The 18,892-nt window shown below is 43.7% G+C and overlaps 1 protein-coding gene across 10 annotated transcripts in view; it reads right to left on the bottom strand.

The window, feature by feature from the left end:
• LOC138765233 (acidic mammalian chitinase-like) overlaps positions 1 to 18,892 on the bottom strand; it is a 53,365-nt gene that overhangs the window by 10,293 nt on the left and 24,180 nt on the right. For all 10 annotated transcript variants that reach the window (XM_069942220.1, XM_069942227.1, XM_069942222.1 and 7 more), the window contains 7 exons: positions 18,050 to 18,154; positions 15,737 to 15,769; positions 15,308 to 15,518; positions 7,876 to 7,926; positions 3,852 to 4,017; positions 3,344 to 3,459; positions 1,760 to 1,868 (listed from right to left, as the gene is read on the bottom strand). In XM_069942220.1, the coding sequence (XP_069798321.1) occupies positions 1,760 to 1,868; positions 3,344 to 3,459; positions 3,852 to 4,017; positions 7,876 to 7,926; positions 15,308 to 15,518; positions 15,737 to 15,769; positions 18,050 to 18,074 (711 nt within the window). In that variant the 5' untranslated portion in view covers positions 18,075 to 18,154. The remainder of the gene's footprint in view (positions 1 to 1,759; positions 1,869 to 3,343; positions 3,460 to 3,851; positions 4,018 to 7,875; positions 7,927 to 15,307; positions 15,519 to 15,736; positions 15,770 to 18,049; positions 18,155 to 18,892) is intronic.

Below are 18,892 nucleotides of genomic sequence, written 5' to 3'. Positions count from 1 at the left end.
CTATTGTAGTAAAATTCCTAAGATATACTACAAGAGAAAAGGTACTGGAGAAGACAATGGAAAAAGTAAGAGAGGGCAACAAACCACTGGAGTATAAAGGACAAAAAATCTTCATTTATCCAGATATAAGTTTTGAACTCCTAAAGAAGAGAAAAGAGTTCAATACAGCAAAGGCGATTTTATGGAAGAAAGGGTATAAATTTATACTAAAGCATCCAGCGGTATTGAAAATATTTATTCCAGGACAACAAAACAGACTATTCGCGGATCCAGAAGAAGCACGAAAATTTGCAGAACAATTACAAAAATAGACTGAGGGAGGAAGACGGGTAATGAGAGTTAAAATGATCACGACTGATATGTATGTGGGTAAAGACAAAAATAGACTGAGGGATGAAGACGGGTAATGAGAGTAAAAATGATCACGATTGATATGTATGCAGGTAAAGAGGTATAAGAGTGAATAGAGACAATGAGCATACATGAATGTATCTGTACTTAGAGGAAAATATGGATAGTATAGACAAGAATTAATAAGGGAAGGTAATGGAATAGAAAGAATAAGGAGGGAATTAAAAGAGGGACCTTTGTGACATATGAAAAGTGAAATCTTTTCTGGGGGAGGCGGGGTGGGGGGAAATAGCGGTCACTGCAAAATCAGTTGACGCTTGCGAGTGGATTCGCAAATCCAAATGGAGAGGGGAGATGTGGTTGTCCGACAAGGGATAAAGGACAACTCAGGAGGTGAAGGGGAGATTGGGGATAAATAAGATAGAAATAGGAGAATAAGGAAAATGTTAGATGTTGTAGGAATGTTGTCTTATAAAGAGTTGAAAATAAGAAAACAGAAATGGAAAAGGAGGAAAGGTAATGATGGAAAAACGGAAAGAGAAGATAAACAAAATATAAAAGGGCTACGCTGAACTATATGTCTTTAAATATTAATGGAATACATAACCAAATTAAAAGGAAGAAACTACCAAATTTAAATGAATAAATGTATTCCATTAGAAAAAATAACATACTGGTTAAGAAATAACATTGAAATATTCGAACAAGTATAGGAGCCTTACATTAAATACAATAGCGAAAACCTACCGGGGACAAACATTACCTAAGTTGATGGAAGGAGAAGGAAAGAAAAGAATGGACTCAGTAGAATTTCTGGTGTAATTTGGTTGAATGACAACATTGTCTGACTGGCTTAATGCAACCTAGATTGTATACCTAAAATGGATGAGAGGGGGGGGTGGGGGGGTGGTTTGGGAGGAAAGGGGGGGGGGGGGAGAAAAAGTCACTGTATATGTGTGAAAAGAAATAGTGTATATCATGGCTAATGTGATTTATGGTGTGAAAAATAAAAAAAATTTAAAAAAAAAAAAAAAAAAAAAAAAAAAAAAAAAAAAAAACAAGGACATAGAGCAGAAAAGCTCAGGAACAGGCCAGAAGATATAGGACAATGGCCATTCAGCCCATTGAGTCTGCCCCATCACTGAATCATGAGCTGATCTATTCTCCCACTCAGCCCCACTCCCCCGCCTTCTCCACATAACCTTTGATACCCTCACTCACCAGATAGCAATCAATCTCTGCCTTACATACACTCAACAACCTGGCCTCCACAGTTTCACTGCTCTCTGCATTTGGCCCATGATATCCTTTCTGATCATGATGCCCAAATTAAACTCTCCTGCTTGCACCTGATCCTCTGTCCCCTGCATGTTCGGGTGTCAAATGCAGATTCTAGGTGTGCACGTACCAAGTTAAGCATTGACGACTCCAGGCGTGTGGGAAAGGCTCGAGGCCTGGTGAACGAGTTCCAGGCACCATAAAAATCGTACATCATCAAATTGAGAAAGTCCAGGTATCTGGAGAAATGCAAATGCAGTTTATGAAATCTGGATCTTTCCTAAAAATCAAAATAGTTGCATATCCAGGGCATTTACCCCACCTGAGGATGATGGAAAATTCTCTTCAGGCACTGAAGCAACGTGCAATGTGTTCGCTGTTCGAATGTCAGGGATGTTTGTGCAGGAGTCAGCCATCCGTCCCATCTAGCCTGTTCCACCATTCACTCGGGTCACAGTGGATCTGGCCCTGGACTCGGCTCCACCTGCCTTTTCCTTCTAACCCTTAAATCCCCACAATGCAACAATCAATTTAACTGTGCCTTAAATATATTTTATGAGGGCAGCCTTCTGTTGCTTCCTTGGTTGTAGAATTCCATAGATTCACCCCTCTCTGGGAAAACCAGTTCCTCCTTAAATTTAGTCGCCCCCAAACTTTGTTGCTATATACCTTAGTTCTCATCTCACTTACCAGTGGAAACAACTTTCCTGCCTCCATCTTGTTACCCCTTTCATCATTTCACATTTCCAAATGATCCCTTCCCACGTTTCTGAATTCCAGCCAACAGAGAACAGGACGGTTGGCGTAGTGGTTTCGCAACACCTTTACAGCGCCAGCGGTCAGGACCGGGGTTCAAATCCCATGCTCTCTGTACGTTCTTCCCATGGGTTTTCTCTGGGGGCTCCGGTTTCCTCCCGCCTTTCAAAATGTACCAGGGGCTGTAGGTTAATGGGGTGTAAATTAGGTGGCACAGACTCATGGGCCAAAATGGCCCGTTTCCGTACTGTATGTCTAAATTTTAAAAGAAATGCAGTCCCAGACAACTCAATCTCTCTCCACAGGCTATTCCCCTCATCTCTGCCAGTGCATTCTAGTTGGGGATCTGATTGAGCTTTCAGATTTATTGTCAGAGTAAATGTGTGACATCCCATGTAATCCAGGTGCAGCAAAATTGCCACTTACTGGTAATTGGTTGGAAAAATTGGGGTGAAAGGTGCTCAGGTCTGAAGTGTCAGCAATATATCTTTGTCTCCTACGGATGCTGAAAAGACCGCTAAGTTCCTCCAGCATTTCGCTGTGTTTTTACTGCAAGCACAGTGTATGCAGACATTCATACTTCACAAGGTATCACAAGTGTCTGATTCTGGTTGACATCAAGTTCAAAAGCACTTCATTCTGTAGTGTGTTCTGGAGGCACTGATTTGCAAGAGGTGCTATGGAAATGCAAGTGTTGTGAGGAAAACCAGATTGTACCCAGCATCACCAATGTGGCAGACAGCCATCACAGGAACCTAACCTGCTCTTCCTGCCTGCGGATCCACCTCTCACCCCGAATCTCAGAGAGAGCTGGAAACTGCCAAGTTTGGATTCGCATTCCGCTCAGAGGCTGGTAAGATTGCAATAGTAAAGTGGGGCCTCACACACATTCTGGGTGACATCCAACTGTTTAAAAATGGTACCCCAAAAACTCTGCATTGGAAGAATTAATACTCACTGACCAACTTTATTCATCTCAAAGCCAACGTCTCTGCTGGCAGGAAAAGATGCTGAAAGCAGTAGCTGGGGTTTTCCTCGGATTGTCGCTTCCTCTTGTATGGCTTGTTTCAGCTCCTAGAAAATAAATCATGTTTCCCTGTGGGATATTATCCAGTCGTGGCTGAGTTCTAATATCAACAGATCTCTGTCATCATGCATTTTAACATCCTCGTAATCATGTCTACTTTAGTATTGGTGAGCACGTGTGTGTGTGTGCGCGCGCGTGCAAGTGTGCGTTATCTGTACATGTGCGCATGTGCCTGTTTTGTGTTTGAGTGGCTGGGTACCAATGGGTTCTGGCTGAGAGTGGAACCAGCTAGAATTCAATCCTATGCCATTGATGTATTTGTTGGTCTCTGTTGACAAGGTTTCCTGGTAAAGTTTGGTCATGTTGCAGGTTCTCAATCCCAGGAATTATTTCCTAGCAGTATCGGTCCCTCAAGAAGGAGAGAAGGATTTTTACCCACCTTAAGTAAAATTGTATACCATTTCTTATCTTGCATAGAACTTCCTTTGGAACCAGGATTCTCCCAGACTACATCCAAACCATCAAAGTCATGTTTCCTGAGAAATCTAATTGCGGAATTGATGAAGATGGCACGACTTTCCTTGTTGGAGGCCATGTTTATCAACCTGGTGGGGAAGGTAAGAACAAACGGAATATTTTCATTTCTTGAAATAGTCTCGGAGATGTGTGCCTTCCTGCTGGGAGCAGACGGGACCTCAGTGGAAAATTTCAACCCAAAGTGGATCACAAAATCATCCACCTCACTTCAATGTGGCTCTTTACTTCACACCTGCATTGACACAATTTCAGTCCTGCCTTCAAATGCTGTCTTTGTGGAGTTTGCAGGTTCTCCCTGAGATAGTGAGAGATTTCCCTGGGTGCTCAAGTTTCTTCCCACATTGCAAAGGCATGCAGTATGGGAGGTTCACTAACCATTGTAAGTGGTTGGATCTGGGAGGACCCGATAAATATGTGAGAGAGCAGGATAAAATTTGTGTAGGATTTGGGAAAATGGTTGGTGCGGAACCACTGTGGTCTGAGGGTTTAACTTGCAATTGTTGCAACAATAGTTTTCTGGCTTCATCCAATGAGGTTTGTGGATAATGGTGACCCCCCGCCCCCCAACCCAGGATGTTGGAGATGGGAGTCTCTGTGATGGTAACACCACTGCTTGTGAAAGGTAGGTGCACTGGTATAACTGGGGGAGGGGGGGTGCGGACCGCATCGGGTGACCCCATCGGGGGGGGGGGGGGGGGGGGGGGGAAGCACACCAAAATGACTATAAAATTATTGTGCAGTATCTCAGCAGAAATGTATTACTTTTTATAATAATATCCATGTTGTTAGTTATAACAACAAAAATATTTTTCGTAAGCCCAGCTGACATGTCTCAATACACCTACAAGGCTAAAACTCAATGCTCATTTACTTTTTGAACCTGCTAATGCGCTCCAGAGTTGTCATTATTCCCCAATGACGCTTCAAATCATGTGGTTTCATCTGCACATGTCACCAGCACGCTGTTGCTTTCATCTGCACGTGTCACCAGCACGCGGTTGGTTTCGCTGCATGTGTCACCAGCACGCAGTTGGTTTCGCTGCACGTGTCACCAGCACGCGGTTGGTTTCGCTGCACATGTCACCAGCACGCTGTTGCTTTCATCTGCACGTGTCACCAGCACGCGGTTGGTTTCGCTGCACGTGTCACCAGCACGCTGTTGCTTTCATCTGCACGTGTCACCAGCACGCAGTTGGTTTCGCTGCATGTGTCACCAGCACGCGGTTGTTTTCGCTGCTGCTCTGGGCATGATATTTGTAATTTAAAGGTGTAATTTTAATTTTGCTGGTTCTTTATCTCACACCCATTTCTGTTACATTCAGTGATATACGGGAATTACGATTTACAAGTAACATTAGTACAAAAAACATTACTAAGGATTCTGTAGGTTCCTGGTACAGAAGGAAGTCCACGAGGGGGAGGGGTGACACCATGAGTTAACGCACTAGGTGACTTAAACCCTAGTGACGCCTCTGGATAGTTGGTTACACTCTCGATTTTTGCCTGATAGTTGTGTGTAACTTGCCACATATTAGCCAACATCTGAATGTTCTCCAAGTCTCACTTGCTGGAGGTGCCGTCTGAGTTGTGATTGGAAGCGAACATCGATGAATCCTCAGTGAACGCCCTCACTCGGTCCTTCAGATGGAAGGAGGATGAAGCTGCTGAAGATGATTGGCACGTTACCCCTCCCCCCCCCCCCCCCCCCCCCACCCTGCATTGATATCTTGCCAAACACACCAACATCCTGCCAATGACCCCAACCATCTTCCTTATAATGGATTTGAGACCATGAGGAGCTTGCTCCTTAATTATCGTGGTCTTTAGATTTACCAGATCTCCTCGAGCTGTACTTGGTCAAACGTTTAAGACCAGAACCATAAGACATAGGAGAAGAAATAGGTTGTTCAGCCCATTGAGTCTGCCCCGCCATTTAAACATGAGCTGATCCATTTTCCCTCTCAGCCCCACTGCCTGGCCTACCACTCTCATGTCAACTCCTTGCTCTATGTTCAGACCCAGGTTGTGATAAGCTGGAGCCCAATCTCCTGGAGAAACCCAAGCTCAGTATCGGTGAGTAAGGCATTGGTAAACGAGTGCCACCAGCTTCACCTCTACACAATATTGCTTTACCAACATTGAGGGTAACCTGAATGAATAGGACCTATGGCTGTGTCCAGCACCACAGCCGGACTGTTGTCTGGTACCATAGCCCTCCCAAGTGGAGAGTAACCAATTAGCTGATGCTTGTGTGAATGAGAGCTCAGTGTGAAGCCAGAGCAATCGACCTGGCACTTCTGTATCAAGATGGATTACTTATGGCCAACACTCAACTGAAATAATCCAGAAACCTTTATAAAATGGACCATTTTAATGATTCATAACGAGCATATTTCTTGGTGAAGGCACAAGAGTTGAAACACCTGAGTCTACAGACGCTATGATTCTTGTAAAAAACAAATCCTGGAGGAACTCTACCGGTCTTGCAGCGTCCATGGGAGGTAAGGATATATGACTGATGTTTTGGGCCTAAGCCCTTCTTCAATCAAGACTGGCTGAGTTCCTCCAGCATCTCTATGCTTGTATTTTGAAGGAACAAACCATACCGCTTATTGTGTTTAATCGATTGGGCTCTGGCAAAACAGAGACTCCAACTGCAATGAAAGTCACAGATGATGCCAAGAAGCATTCTGCCAGCACTGAAACTGGACTGAAGTTTACCCTTTTGTGATGTTAAATACAGTGAATAATAATTCCTTCGTCCTTTCTCCTGCTGTGAATCTTCCCTGCAGTGGTTCTGCATGAGGGAAGCATTTCTCGTTCTCGCCCTCGCCGTCTCACAAGTGAGGCGAGGGAAGGGGGGGGGTGGGTTTGCCTTTTGTTGTCTGCATTAGGGTTGGGCAAATCCAACTGGCTTTGCTTCTGAACACCTGGATCCAATGAGGTCGGGCAAAAGGAGCCAAAGTGAACACAGGTGAGGCCAACTGTGGGCTCAGTAAAATGAGTAAAAACCAATTTCTCCAGTTATTGGCCCACATTAGTCCCAACTGTGATGTAAATTGTACTTTTATTAATTTCTACCACAAGGGAGGGAAGTTTAGGGGAGACATCAGGTGTATGGATGCCTTGCCAGGGATGGTGGTGGAGGCTATAACATTAGGGGCATTTAAGAGACTCTTAAACAAGCAAATGGATGAAAGAAAACTAGAGGGTTACAAGGTAGGGAGAGGTTAATTTTTTTTGGTAGGAATATGTAGGTCGGCACTATATCAAGGGGCTTGAACAGTGTTGTAGTGTGCTATGTTTTAATTTTTGATTTAATGGCCACTCATCCATTTTGAAGCAATACATTTACATAATTAATGTGTTGGCAGATTGCGAGCTGGCAAAGTATGTTGATGTGCCAGGAATGAGAAATCCTTTCTAAATCATTATGACCCCAGTGTTACATTTAATTAGCTAATTTACATTCCCATGTGTTGGAATCCATTCGTAATACTGACTACAATGGATTAATTTTTTACAATATCTGTGAACCCTAAACAAACTCGTGTTCACTTATCCCATTCCAGCTCCCACCTTGTGCCCCAGTGGGATTCAATCTCCGAACCCATGGCTAAGAATCTCCAGGTCGTCCTCCCTGAGACTGAAGCCCCCTTTTTTTGTGGGTGTGTCTGCCATGCTGTAGCTCCTTGAGAAGTTCAGTCATTCAGCTGCAGTCTTGGGGTTCTCCACCTTTCCTTCCCTTCCAAACTGGGCCCCAGGTGGGACAGGAAGCATGCCATGTGTTGGCAGAGACCTCATCCTGGCTCAGCGGAAACAATGATATAAAACTGCTCTGAGAGGGTTCCCATTTCAGGACCAGGCAGAGGAATGGCCATCCCAGAATCAGAGCACTGCATACTTACACCTCCACCAGACAGTACCTTTGGTGATTGAATCCTCCGACCGCCAACAGTGTCTTCAGGCTAGGATTCCTATGATCAAGAAAAGTCTGATTAATGTCTCAGATAAATGAATAACACAAGCCAAATGCCTCAAACTTGGAAACACTGTTATTTTCCTGTGAGGTAAAAGAGTCTCACAGGTATCTGCACCTACAGGTGGTTGTGGAGGCCAGGACATTGGGTGTATTTAAGGAAGAGATTGATAGAGATCCAGGGATATTTGGTGACTGAAGGGATTTTCTTTCTCTCTCACTGTAAGAGGTGCTGGGCGAGACTAATGGCAACTTTGTCTGCCTTACAGCAGGCAGAGGGAATTTTGTGTAATATTACACTTTCTGGACTATTACATGTCAATTAAGGAACCCTGAATCTAAACACAGAAGCCAAACGGTCAGCTTGGAAGACCTCCAGGTCAAACAGATTGGTTGGAAGAAAAGAATGTTTCATGTTGAGATCTTTCTTCAGGGTGATGAATTCAACCTGAAAAACACCAACTGTTTTTCTCTCTGACCCCTTCCTCTCTAAGAGGGCTCTGCTTGAGGGTGTAATATCTGCTCTAATTTTGTCAAAGCATATTGCAACCTGCACCTAATACCATGTTGCAGGTTTTATAGGAGATTTTCTTCAATAATTTTCTTTTGAATTATTAAAATGTTGGTGTGTTTGTTTATATTTTGAATTTTTTTTCTGTACAGTTGAAGTCCAAAATAATGACCCCCAAAATAGTGGATTGCCCGAGATAACAAACTTTTAAAAACGGAGTCGAGATTTAGATTTAGCGCCACTGATGCTCAAGTTTTGAACGTGTCCGCTAATGATACTTAATGTCAACGAACATTGTGACACCATTTTTAGGTGTGATTCCACGCTGTGTACAAGCTACCCACAGACTTTTACTATTTTGTTGTATTTTTTAGGATTCTGTGGTCCCTGTAAATATGAGTAAATAGACCGAGGGAGATAACGGAAGATAATGGGAGTAAGAAAGAGGATTGTAGCCGAGGCAAGGGAGGGTGAAATAGGAAAGGAGCAAGGTGCATTAGAGAAGTATTTCTGCAAACCTAGCTCAGAAAATGCAGAAGAGCAAGTGGAGCCACAATAAATTTATAATTAAATGATTTTTAGAAATCCAAAAAAAATCATTTGTTCCCAACAATGCTGTTCATTTACACTTCAAATTTTTTTTTCCCCTATAATATTTTTACTAAATCATTTTACAGTCACTAAAACAAATGGTTTTGTAACTCTATAAAAATAAAAATCTGGTAATCTCCACATTTTGCTTGTTGGGAGCATCAGAAACCTAATGTTTGTGGTAGAGATAGGGCGGGAAATAGAATTGTGCTGCATGGAAACAGGCCATTCAGCCCCACCATGTTCATGCTGGTCATCTACACAAAGACAAGGAATTGCTGAAGGGATTCAGCGGGTCAGACACCGTCCATGGGTAGAAATGGCCAGTCAATGTTTTGAGTTACACTTTATCAAACAAAATAATGGCAGCATCTGCCGGAGCTGCTGTAACATCAGCACTGCCGCTGGTGCGGACTTAGGGAGAGCAGGGAGCAGCGCTCCCCTGTGGGGTCCTATTGCCCAGTCCTACAGGTTTTAAGGGGCCCATTAAAGGAAATGACAATGCTTTATTTAAAATCCTGCGACCATGGGATCTGGACCCAAGATGGTGGGACCTGTGCTGGCAAGTGGCTTCAATGGGTTGCAGATGCTGGGGGAGCAGCAGGCTGGCACAGGGCATCAGAAACAGGGAGGATGACCCCTCTTAAGTCAGAGAAGCAGATCCAATAACCCCAAGGATAGTGGCGGATCAGTGAGGGATTCTGCGACTAAAGGACCCATGCAGGCGGTGAGCTGTTGGGGATGCAGGCGAGGAACCCACATGGCTGGGGGCTGCTGGCGACTGGCATACGGTAACCAGATGTTGGAACTGGGATCTGAGAGGATGCTGAGGGAAAGAAGGGCTCCTGAAGGGGGCTGATCATGTTGGAGGTTTAGATCTGGCAATGTGGTGGCCGACGGATCGAACTGAACTGGAGTCTGTGAGGCTGCGGAGGCTGTGGAGCACTGGAGGTGAATCACGGACACTCAGGGGAGGGGGGAGACTCTCTTTTGCTTCTCGTTCTCTAACTGTAAGGGGTGCCGGGTGACACTCATGGCAATATTTTATTTTTTTGTTGCCTTCTGGCATAGGGATTACTTAAAGTGGTATGTGAGTGGAAAGAAAACAGTTGAGAACCACTGGTCTAACCCTTTCCTATCTAAGTACCTCTTTACGTTTCTTTTGAATGTTGTAATTGTACCACCACCTCTGGTTCATATTAAAGTTGCCCATATTCAATGTGTGGTGCTCTTAATGAGTTAAATCTCTCCAGCATGAAAGCTATGGGACAACCATTTTCAATCGATTGCAACTCACTTCCCCCATTGCCCTTGGGCACCATCCTTGTATGTGCAAACCTAAATACAACACATCTACAGGCCCCTCTCTACCAACACTCCCTGTTGTATCCTTTACGAATTCAAACAAATGTGTTAAATATGATTTACATTTCATAAAACCACATTGACCAGATTTTTTCTTTGATGGATTGTCTCTAACATCTTGCCAACAATAAAAGCTAAACTAACTGATCTGTCATTCCACACAGTTTATCTTCCTCTCGCTTTGAACAAGGGAGTCATAGAACATTACAGCACAGGCCCTTCGGCCCACGATGTTGTGCTGACCTATACATACCTACCCCCACAAAAAAACAAACCTTCCCTACCTCAGTCGAGTTTGCTGTTTTCCAGCAATTCTGGGTGCCTCCCAGAATTTAGCAAGCCATCAGTTGTATCAGCAGAAGTGGTACAGTGGTCTAAGGAGGCATCTTCCCCATCTTCACAAGGACAGGAAAATGAAAACAAGCTAAACCTACCTCTGGCCCTGGAAACATTCCAATCCCTCAGCCCCCATCAATCACATCATTCCTGAAGTCATGAAATAAATGTAATCCTCGACGTGTCATCTCAGAGCCATGTGGAGATCATGCAGTGTTTGAAGTGAAGGTGATCTCAGCGTGTAACACAGCCCCTGCATCCTCTCTCGTGGGGTCGTTAAGAGATCACTTTGTATGTTAAAGTGCTCCTTTTGAGAAAATTTAACCAAATAGCTCATGTCCTTATTGTTCTGGTTCAAGAAGGGCACACAATGTTTCCAACTGCTTTAAGTCAACAATTAACTTCTTTTTAGATCCGTAAGGTGCCCAGTTAGTTCCTGCTTTCTGATAAATGTTTAAACAACAATCTTCTAATCATTTATTCTGCACGAGATGGAGAATTTGTTTTATCTGCTGTGTGCAGCATTTGGCTGAATCCATGCGTTGGGCGACACTCTCAGCTCTGACCCAAGGACCAAGTCCCACTTTGGTGTCTCATAGGCAAGACCCTGGACCGGTGTGTTGGTGCTGTAATATAAGTGTGTCCACTGTCGGAGTTAAACAGAGACCCCATCCCATCTACCCTCCCAGGTGCAGGTAAAATATCCTGTGGCACAAATGAGGTGTTCTCCTTTGTGTTCTGACTGAATACCTCCCCTCCAAGGAACGTCTAGCTGGTTATCATCACACCTGTGTCTGTAGGAGCTCCTAGTCTTTGATCTTTGCTACATGAAGTACTCTGTGACCTGCTGAGTTTCTCCAGCATTGTGTTTTCACTATAATCATGGTGTCTGCAGACTTATCATTCCTGATGAACTGTGATCCTTCCTGTAGAAAGGGACCTTTTAAAGCCATGTCACATTGATGGCAGTGTCCTTCTCTTGACTTTTTCTCCAACTTCCTCCACTCTGTTCTGGTGCTTTGTGAATGTGTCTGGGTTATCCAGCTTAACACCAGAGTTGGTTGGAAGAGAAACAAACCCACATGAAGTTCCTAACATCCAACAATCTGGTGACGCTCTTCAGCACCTGGATGTGATTGTAACAAGGAGCAGATTGAGAACGCCACACAACAACAGAAAATATTCTTTCCTCAATCCTTCCGGGCACCGAGATAGACAATCAGCCAAGACCTTACTTATTGGCTGAGCAGATTTGAGAGGTCTTCACCTGCTACCAACTCCTGGGTGCTCAGAGGTATCGAGTTGAACAGTCGTACAGCCCTTCAGCCCACCAGTTCTTGTCTGTACATTCCATTTACCAGCACTTGGTATGTAGTTTCCTATCCCTCATTGGTTCAAGTACTTGTATAGATGCTTCTAGAATCATGGTTGCACAACACAGATAAGGGCCTTTGACCCAACATCCATGCTGACTAGGATGTAATAATTCTACCCTTCCTCTACCAGCTCATTCCAGGTACAGATCATCCTCTGAGTGAAAGAGTTGGTCCTTGGATCCTTCTTAAATCTCTCCCCACTTGTCTTACACCTGTGCCTCTAATTGTAGATTCATCTACCCTGGGACAAAGACTGTGGGCATTCACCCTCACTTCAGCCCTCATGAATGCTCTGCCTCCTCCTCTTCCCAGCCCCCCCCCCCCCCCGCCCTATCAGGCAGCTCGCTTCAGATTGGGTGGAAAAAGTCATCCATCGATCCCATTCAAACCTCCTACTCTTCTCCCTGAAACATGCCCTCTATTGTTGGACATGGCCACCATGAGGAAATGAATCTTAGTATCTACTCGATTCATTTCTCCTCATAATTCAGAACGCCTTTGTCAGGACTCCCTGCAATCAAATCCAGCGTATCAAATCTTCCTCAAACATTAAAAGTTCAGGTTTATTGTCAGAGAACATACATGACATCACATACAACCCTGAGATTCTTTTTCCTGCGGGCACAGCAGAATCACCACTTAACGGTAGTGCAAAAATAAACTGGACTCAAGAAACGATAGGCATAGAAAAGATAGAAATGTAAACAGAAAGGAAATGCAAACTGTGCAACACAGAAAATCAAGATTCAGTACTAAGTAATGCGCAGAGTAGGACTTCCTTAAATGAGTTTGTTGTTCATGGTGGAGGGCTAGCAGCTGTTCAAACACTCATAGGAGATTGAATTGAACTTGACTCCATTCCACACAAGGACCCTTGATCATGGATTTCTATTGAATTTTCCGGGACTGGTTTTATACCCAACCACTAGCTGGTTTATACTGTAGTTTACCCATGGACCCAGTCCGGAGTACAATATGTATTATGAAAGGTTTAAAAAATGATGGAGTCCAAAGGGTTAAAAGAAGAAAGAAGGACAGTTGGTTTGGAGATAGCATTCTGAGAGGTGGGCCACCACTGGAGAGACCAAACAAAAGCCTGATCAGGACATCAAAATTAAAGAAGAGCAGAGGAGGAGTTGTGGGGCTGGATGAGGTAACTCAGACAGAGGTATCTCGATCAAGGAGGGAAACTGGAGGCATCCACTGAACATTTTATTTCATTTCTGTCCAGTTTCCTCAGCTGTATTTGTAGTTTCCTGTGGGCAGAACAGTGTCCAGAAAATTGGACAAACCCTTACTTTCATGAGTTCGGAACGGGGAAATACTGAACTGTTTGTTGTCACCCAAGTGGAGAAACTGTGAAAAGCTTTGTTTTGCGTGCTCTCCAGGCAAGTCAACCTGTACTTCAGTGCAGCAGGTAGTGCAGTAACAAAATAAAAGGGCAAGGGATAGAGTCTCCAGTGAGTCTGAGTGCAGGGTACACCATAACTGGGATAGGGTGTAGTGTGGACAACAGGAACTCCTCTTTCAGCAGGAGACCAGGAGGAGCAGTTAATAGGAAGCAGGCTACCTCTAGCAGAGCAGCCTTGGTGGACGCGAGAAGCAAGTGCAGTAATTGAGGGAAGATATTGGTTCAAGATGGTTCTGCAAAGAGGGCTGAGCAGAGATTAGGCAAGGCTTTGTTTATCTACAATAAACAATGTTAGACAATAGTTGGGAGGTCAGTCAGGGTCAGGGTAGAGGTTTACTCTTTCTGCAGGATGTGGGATCTCATGGAGACTTCCAGTGTCTAGAGGGAAGCATGCCCAGTGGGAACTTCTGACTGACCCTAACAAAGAGTTGGAGCTGGAGTTGGATGAACAGGATCATTAGGGAAGTTGAGCTGATCGTTGATAGCAGTCATAGTGATGTGGTCTCGCCTGAGGTGACTGGCAGAAGAGGTACAGAGAGTAGGTTCCCCTGTGGCCATTAACAGGTTACTGTTGGGAGTAGCTGGGTCAGTAGCGCCACCACCAACTCGGAGGCTCAGAAGGGAAGGGTCAAGTCAGGTAGAGTGAACATAATGTGGACTCCAGAGTTTGAGCAGCCAGAGGTCACAGATATAGGAGCAGAAGTAGGTCCATTGGCCCATCGAGTCCATGGTCCATCTTGGTCATAAGGACACTGGGAGAAAGGACCTGCAGAATGAGTTCAAGGAACAGATCAGGAAGAGTGTACCAGCTGCACTCAGACAGGATGTAAAATAAAAGGAACATGATAGTGCGGCCTGGTCCTTTGCGATCATGTTTAGAGAAGAGTGCCATTGGACAGTGCAGGGGTATGGCCTTTCACCCATCAGAGGTTAATTCAAGAGTGTGATAGCAGCAGGAAAGAAATGATCCTGGCTCTCGTTGAAAAAGATATGCAGTTGGACATCTTGTAGGAGTAGAGACCATTCTGCAGAAATGTAGCAGATCCCTACACCTGCATCATTTAACCATTCAAGGGTGATTGAGTTGATTGTGTCAAAAAAATATTACCAATGGTTAGCAACAGTGCCGGGGGTGGGGTGGGGGGGGGGTTGTGGAGAGAGAAACTGTAGGAGTGGACAGGATAGGTACAGATAAATACAACCATAGAACATTACAGCTCAGAAAATAAGTCCTTTGGCCATTCTAGTCTGCGCTGAACTATTATTCTTGCTAGTCTAACTGGCCTGAACCCAGTCCATGGCCCTCCATACCACTTCTAAATTCCTCTTAAATGTTAACATTGAGCACACATTCACCACTTTAGCTCATTCCACTCTCCCACCACTCCATGCAAAGAAGAAGTTCTCTCTCATGTTCCCCTAAACTTTTTCCCTTTCACCCATGTCCTCTGGTTTGTATCTCACTTACCCTCAGTGGAAATAGCCAACCTATACTTACTCTGTCTATCCCCCTCATAATTTTAAATGCCCCTATCAAATTCTACCCCCCTCTCCCAAATACTTCTGCGCTCCAGGGAATAAATTCCTAACCTGTTTAACCTTTCCCTGTGACTCAGTTCCTGAAGTCCAAAGTCTTCTCTGCACTTTTTCTATCTTATTGATATCTTTCCTGTGGTTTGGTGACCCAAACTGCAACAATACTCCAAATGTGGCCCCTTGATGTGATGGGTGAGACTGAAGGGTGTGGGGAGAAACTCCCAAAACAATCGAGAAACAATTGGCCACTCACTTTCTCTTGAGACCATTGAACTTTGTGTAAAGTGCTTCATCATTTCGTTCCTTGATGGAGATCTTGTAGTTATTGTCAATCATGGCAAATGCATAGATCAGATGAGTGCACAGGCAGGGGGGTATATTCTCTGGCAGGAACTTGCCAATTTCCTGTCGATGTTGGGCCCAGTTAGTGAAGTAGCAGATCAGCTTGTAAGCAGTGCCTGAACCTAGAAACAGAACACAGGTTAACAAAGCTGCTGGAGAAACTTGATGGGTCAGACATCATCCGTGGAGGGGAATGGGCAGTTGAACGTTTTGGGTTAGGACTGAGACAGGAGAGGGCAGATGGGGCGGTGGTGGAGAGAGGGGAGGGGTCAGTGGTTGGTGGGTGGAAGATGCTGCTCCCCTGTTTCCCCAGTCATCCTGAACCTACACCACAACTTACCGAGTTGGAGCTGTGAGAACACGATAAATCCCACTGAGGGAGAAAGGAAAGATAAAATGTTAGGCCCATTCTCGAGCTATGGTGCAGAATACCAAAATATGTTTCAAATTGTGAAAAAGTAATTTGTAGCATTGTTCTTATTTTTTTTAACATACATTGTAGTGGTTCTCAACATTTTTCTTTCCACTCACATACCACTTTAAGTAATCCCTATGCCATCGGTGCTCTGTGATTAGTAAGGGACTGCTTAAGGTGGTGTGTGGGTGGAAAGAAAAAGTTTGAAACCCACTGTTTTAATTGTCCCTCATTGACTTGTTATGTGCACGGTTTCATAACTCCAAAGGAAATGGGCCAATGACAATTTTTCTCAAGCAAAATATTTCACTAACAATTGGGTCTAGAGCAGAAAAGATTCACGAGGATGTTGAGGACTGGAAGGGGAGACTGGGATTGTTTTGTTGCTTAAATTTACAAATCTATGATTACACTGGGCAACAAAGATTTTGCTTCCTGAACACTTTTGGGTGTGATTAATGGATTTTGGGCTGTTGATCATGAAAATCACCCTAAAATGTTATAACATTTTAAATCTTCTAGTATATTGCCCACAAAACAAGGTGTTTTGGACAGTCCCAGCAGGCCTGGGCCTGCACTCAGTGCAGATGCTGTGCAAATATTGTCTTAAGTCTGGGCATGTTTAGTCAGAATACATGAAGACAGGCTATAAAAGCAGCTCACATATACAGATGCTGTGCATGACATTGATTATAGATTGAATGCATGTGTTCTCCAGGGAATAGCACAATGAGTGGACTTAACAATAGCATGTATTGTCTTCAGGAAGTTTCAATGCAGCAGCTGTGATACATTCTGTAACATTTGTGGTGAGTAAACACTTAGGCTAAATTCAATAATAGTTAATTTAATATTTCTCCAAGTTCTTATGTGATACACCAAACCTGAAATTATCTTTGTGTGTCAGCTTGAAGTTGTCTAGCATAATCCCCAATTGTTTTTTCAGGAAGCAAACACCTTGAAAAATTTGTTGTCCAGTGTCATTCAAAATAGTTTCAATTTCTTTTACAAAAATGACTGTTTTGAATGTCAATATTACATTTTAAAAATCAATCACAGTTCTGTAACTCAACATTGAACCCCTATGGCAAACCCCAAGGACAAACTCTGGCAATCGTGATCCAATTGTTTGGGCATCCCAATGTCCGGCATTGAGCTCACCATTTGATGTAAATCCATCAGAGCCCCACTCCCACACTTGGTACAAACTCACCGGGCCCTCGTTTCTCGCACGTTACTACTTTAAACATGTCAGGTTTCACTCCCGTGCAACGCCTAAAAAAAAAGTTCTCATGGAATCTGAGATTCCATTCAGCCCTTCAAGCCTTCCCCGCTATTCAGTAACACGTGGAAGATCATGTGACCTAAGTGCCTTATTCCTGCTTTCTCACCATACCCCTTGATGCCTTTAGACCATTCATTCTCAACCTTATTTGGCTACGATCCCCCTGGGGTCATGTTCAAAGTTTATGGACCCCTTCCCTGTGATGCAATCAAGTTTTAGATTCTTCTGTACTTCTCTTCTACTGATTACATAGAAAACATAAAAATATTTATGTTACATGAGATGAAAAGAAAATCTGGCTTTTACTTAAATGTGCTATGGCTCCGGGTTGGGGGGGGGGGTGGCGGGGGTTATGAGGCCACCATTGAGAATGCTTGTCCAGACAATTCAGCTCCCCTTTGAAGACATCTGATGAACCTGCTTCAACAAACAAACACTCTGGGAGAGGGAGCTCATGTAAAATGTCTCCTCATCTTAGTCCTGAATGGCTTGCCCCTTATTCTTAGACTGTGTCCTCTTTACTGGATTTTCCCAACATCGGGAACATTCTTCCTGCATCTAACCTGTCTTGTCCTGGCAGAGTTTTATTTATTTCATTGTTAACACTGTTACATTTTAAAAAATCCAAATTAAATGTGTACTGATAGGGATAGCATTCTATAGTCCAGAAAATCCTCCAGATGGTTCTCAACCATTTTCTTTCCACTCATATACCACTTTAAGTAATCCCTATGCCATGGGTGCAATGTGATTAAAGGGATTGCTTAAGGTGGGATGTGAATGGAAAGGGAAGGCTGAGAACCACTGCTCCAGACCACCAAAGTCCCATGCTTGCCAGGTTAATGAAGTTTTACATCTATATATCATCACCAGGTTAACACTCCTGTACAATCAGAAGCTTTTTATTAAAATCAAATTCTTTGATTGTTTTATTATTTAAAAAAAAAACTTACCAATTAAAAAGAGTCCTCTCTTCATTTCGGGACTGTTCGTTGTGTCCTTCCACCTTCTGTTGTCAGCTGAGAATGGAAAAGTGGAATCCAGGGAGCCCTCACCTCCTACAACAGGTAATCATTAACTGGGATGTTAAGAAGATAGTGAAACATGAAAGTCTGCACTGTGACTGTAATAAAAGCACTGAAATACTGGAGGAACTCAGCCAGTCTTGCAGCATTCACAGGAGGTAAAGATATATTACCGATGTTTCAGGCCTGAGCCCTTATAGACCAACAGATAAACGTTTGGAGAAATTTACTCTTAAGGTAATGGAGTTAATGATATCAAATGAAGCAGCTTGCAGTGATCAACACACTGAATGAGTCAGAATCATTTCTGACAAGGCCACTATTTAATGGCCACTACTCAAAGCTATTTGGTGCAACTGTGTTGCTGGTCATTCCAGAGTGTAGTTAAGTAGCAGTTACGTCGTTGTAGATTTGCAGTTCTCAACTTTTTTCTTTCCACTCACATCCCACTTAAGTAATCCCTATGCCATTGGTGCTCTGTGATTAGTAAGGGATTGCTTAAGGTGGGATGTGGATGGAAAGAAAAAGTTTGAAAACCACTGTTTTAATCGTCCCTCATTGACTCGTTATGTGCACGGTTTCAGAACTCCAAAAGAAATGGGCCAATGACAATTTTTCTCTTTCAGTAACAATTGGGTCCAGAGCAGTGATTCTCAACCTTCCCCTCCCACTCACATCCCACCTTAAGCAATCCCTTGTTTAATCCAGCAGTTGTTCAGCGAGAGATTATTTTGAAATTGAGCCTTAGCCATAGTCAAGGACACTGACAAT

This window comes from Narcine bancroftii, chromosome 5, assembly GCF_036971445.1.
Source record: "Narcine bancroftii isolate sNarBan1 chromosome 5, sNarBan1.hap1, whole genome shotgun sequence".
In the NCBI taxonomy this organism is placed as follows: domain Eukaryota; kingdom Metazoa; phylum Chordata; class Chondrichthyes; order Torpediniformes; family Narcinidae; genus Narcine; species Narcine bancroftii.
Note: the sequence above shows the minus strand (reverse complement) of the source record. Positions and strands in the feature narration are given on the sequence as shown.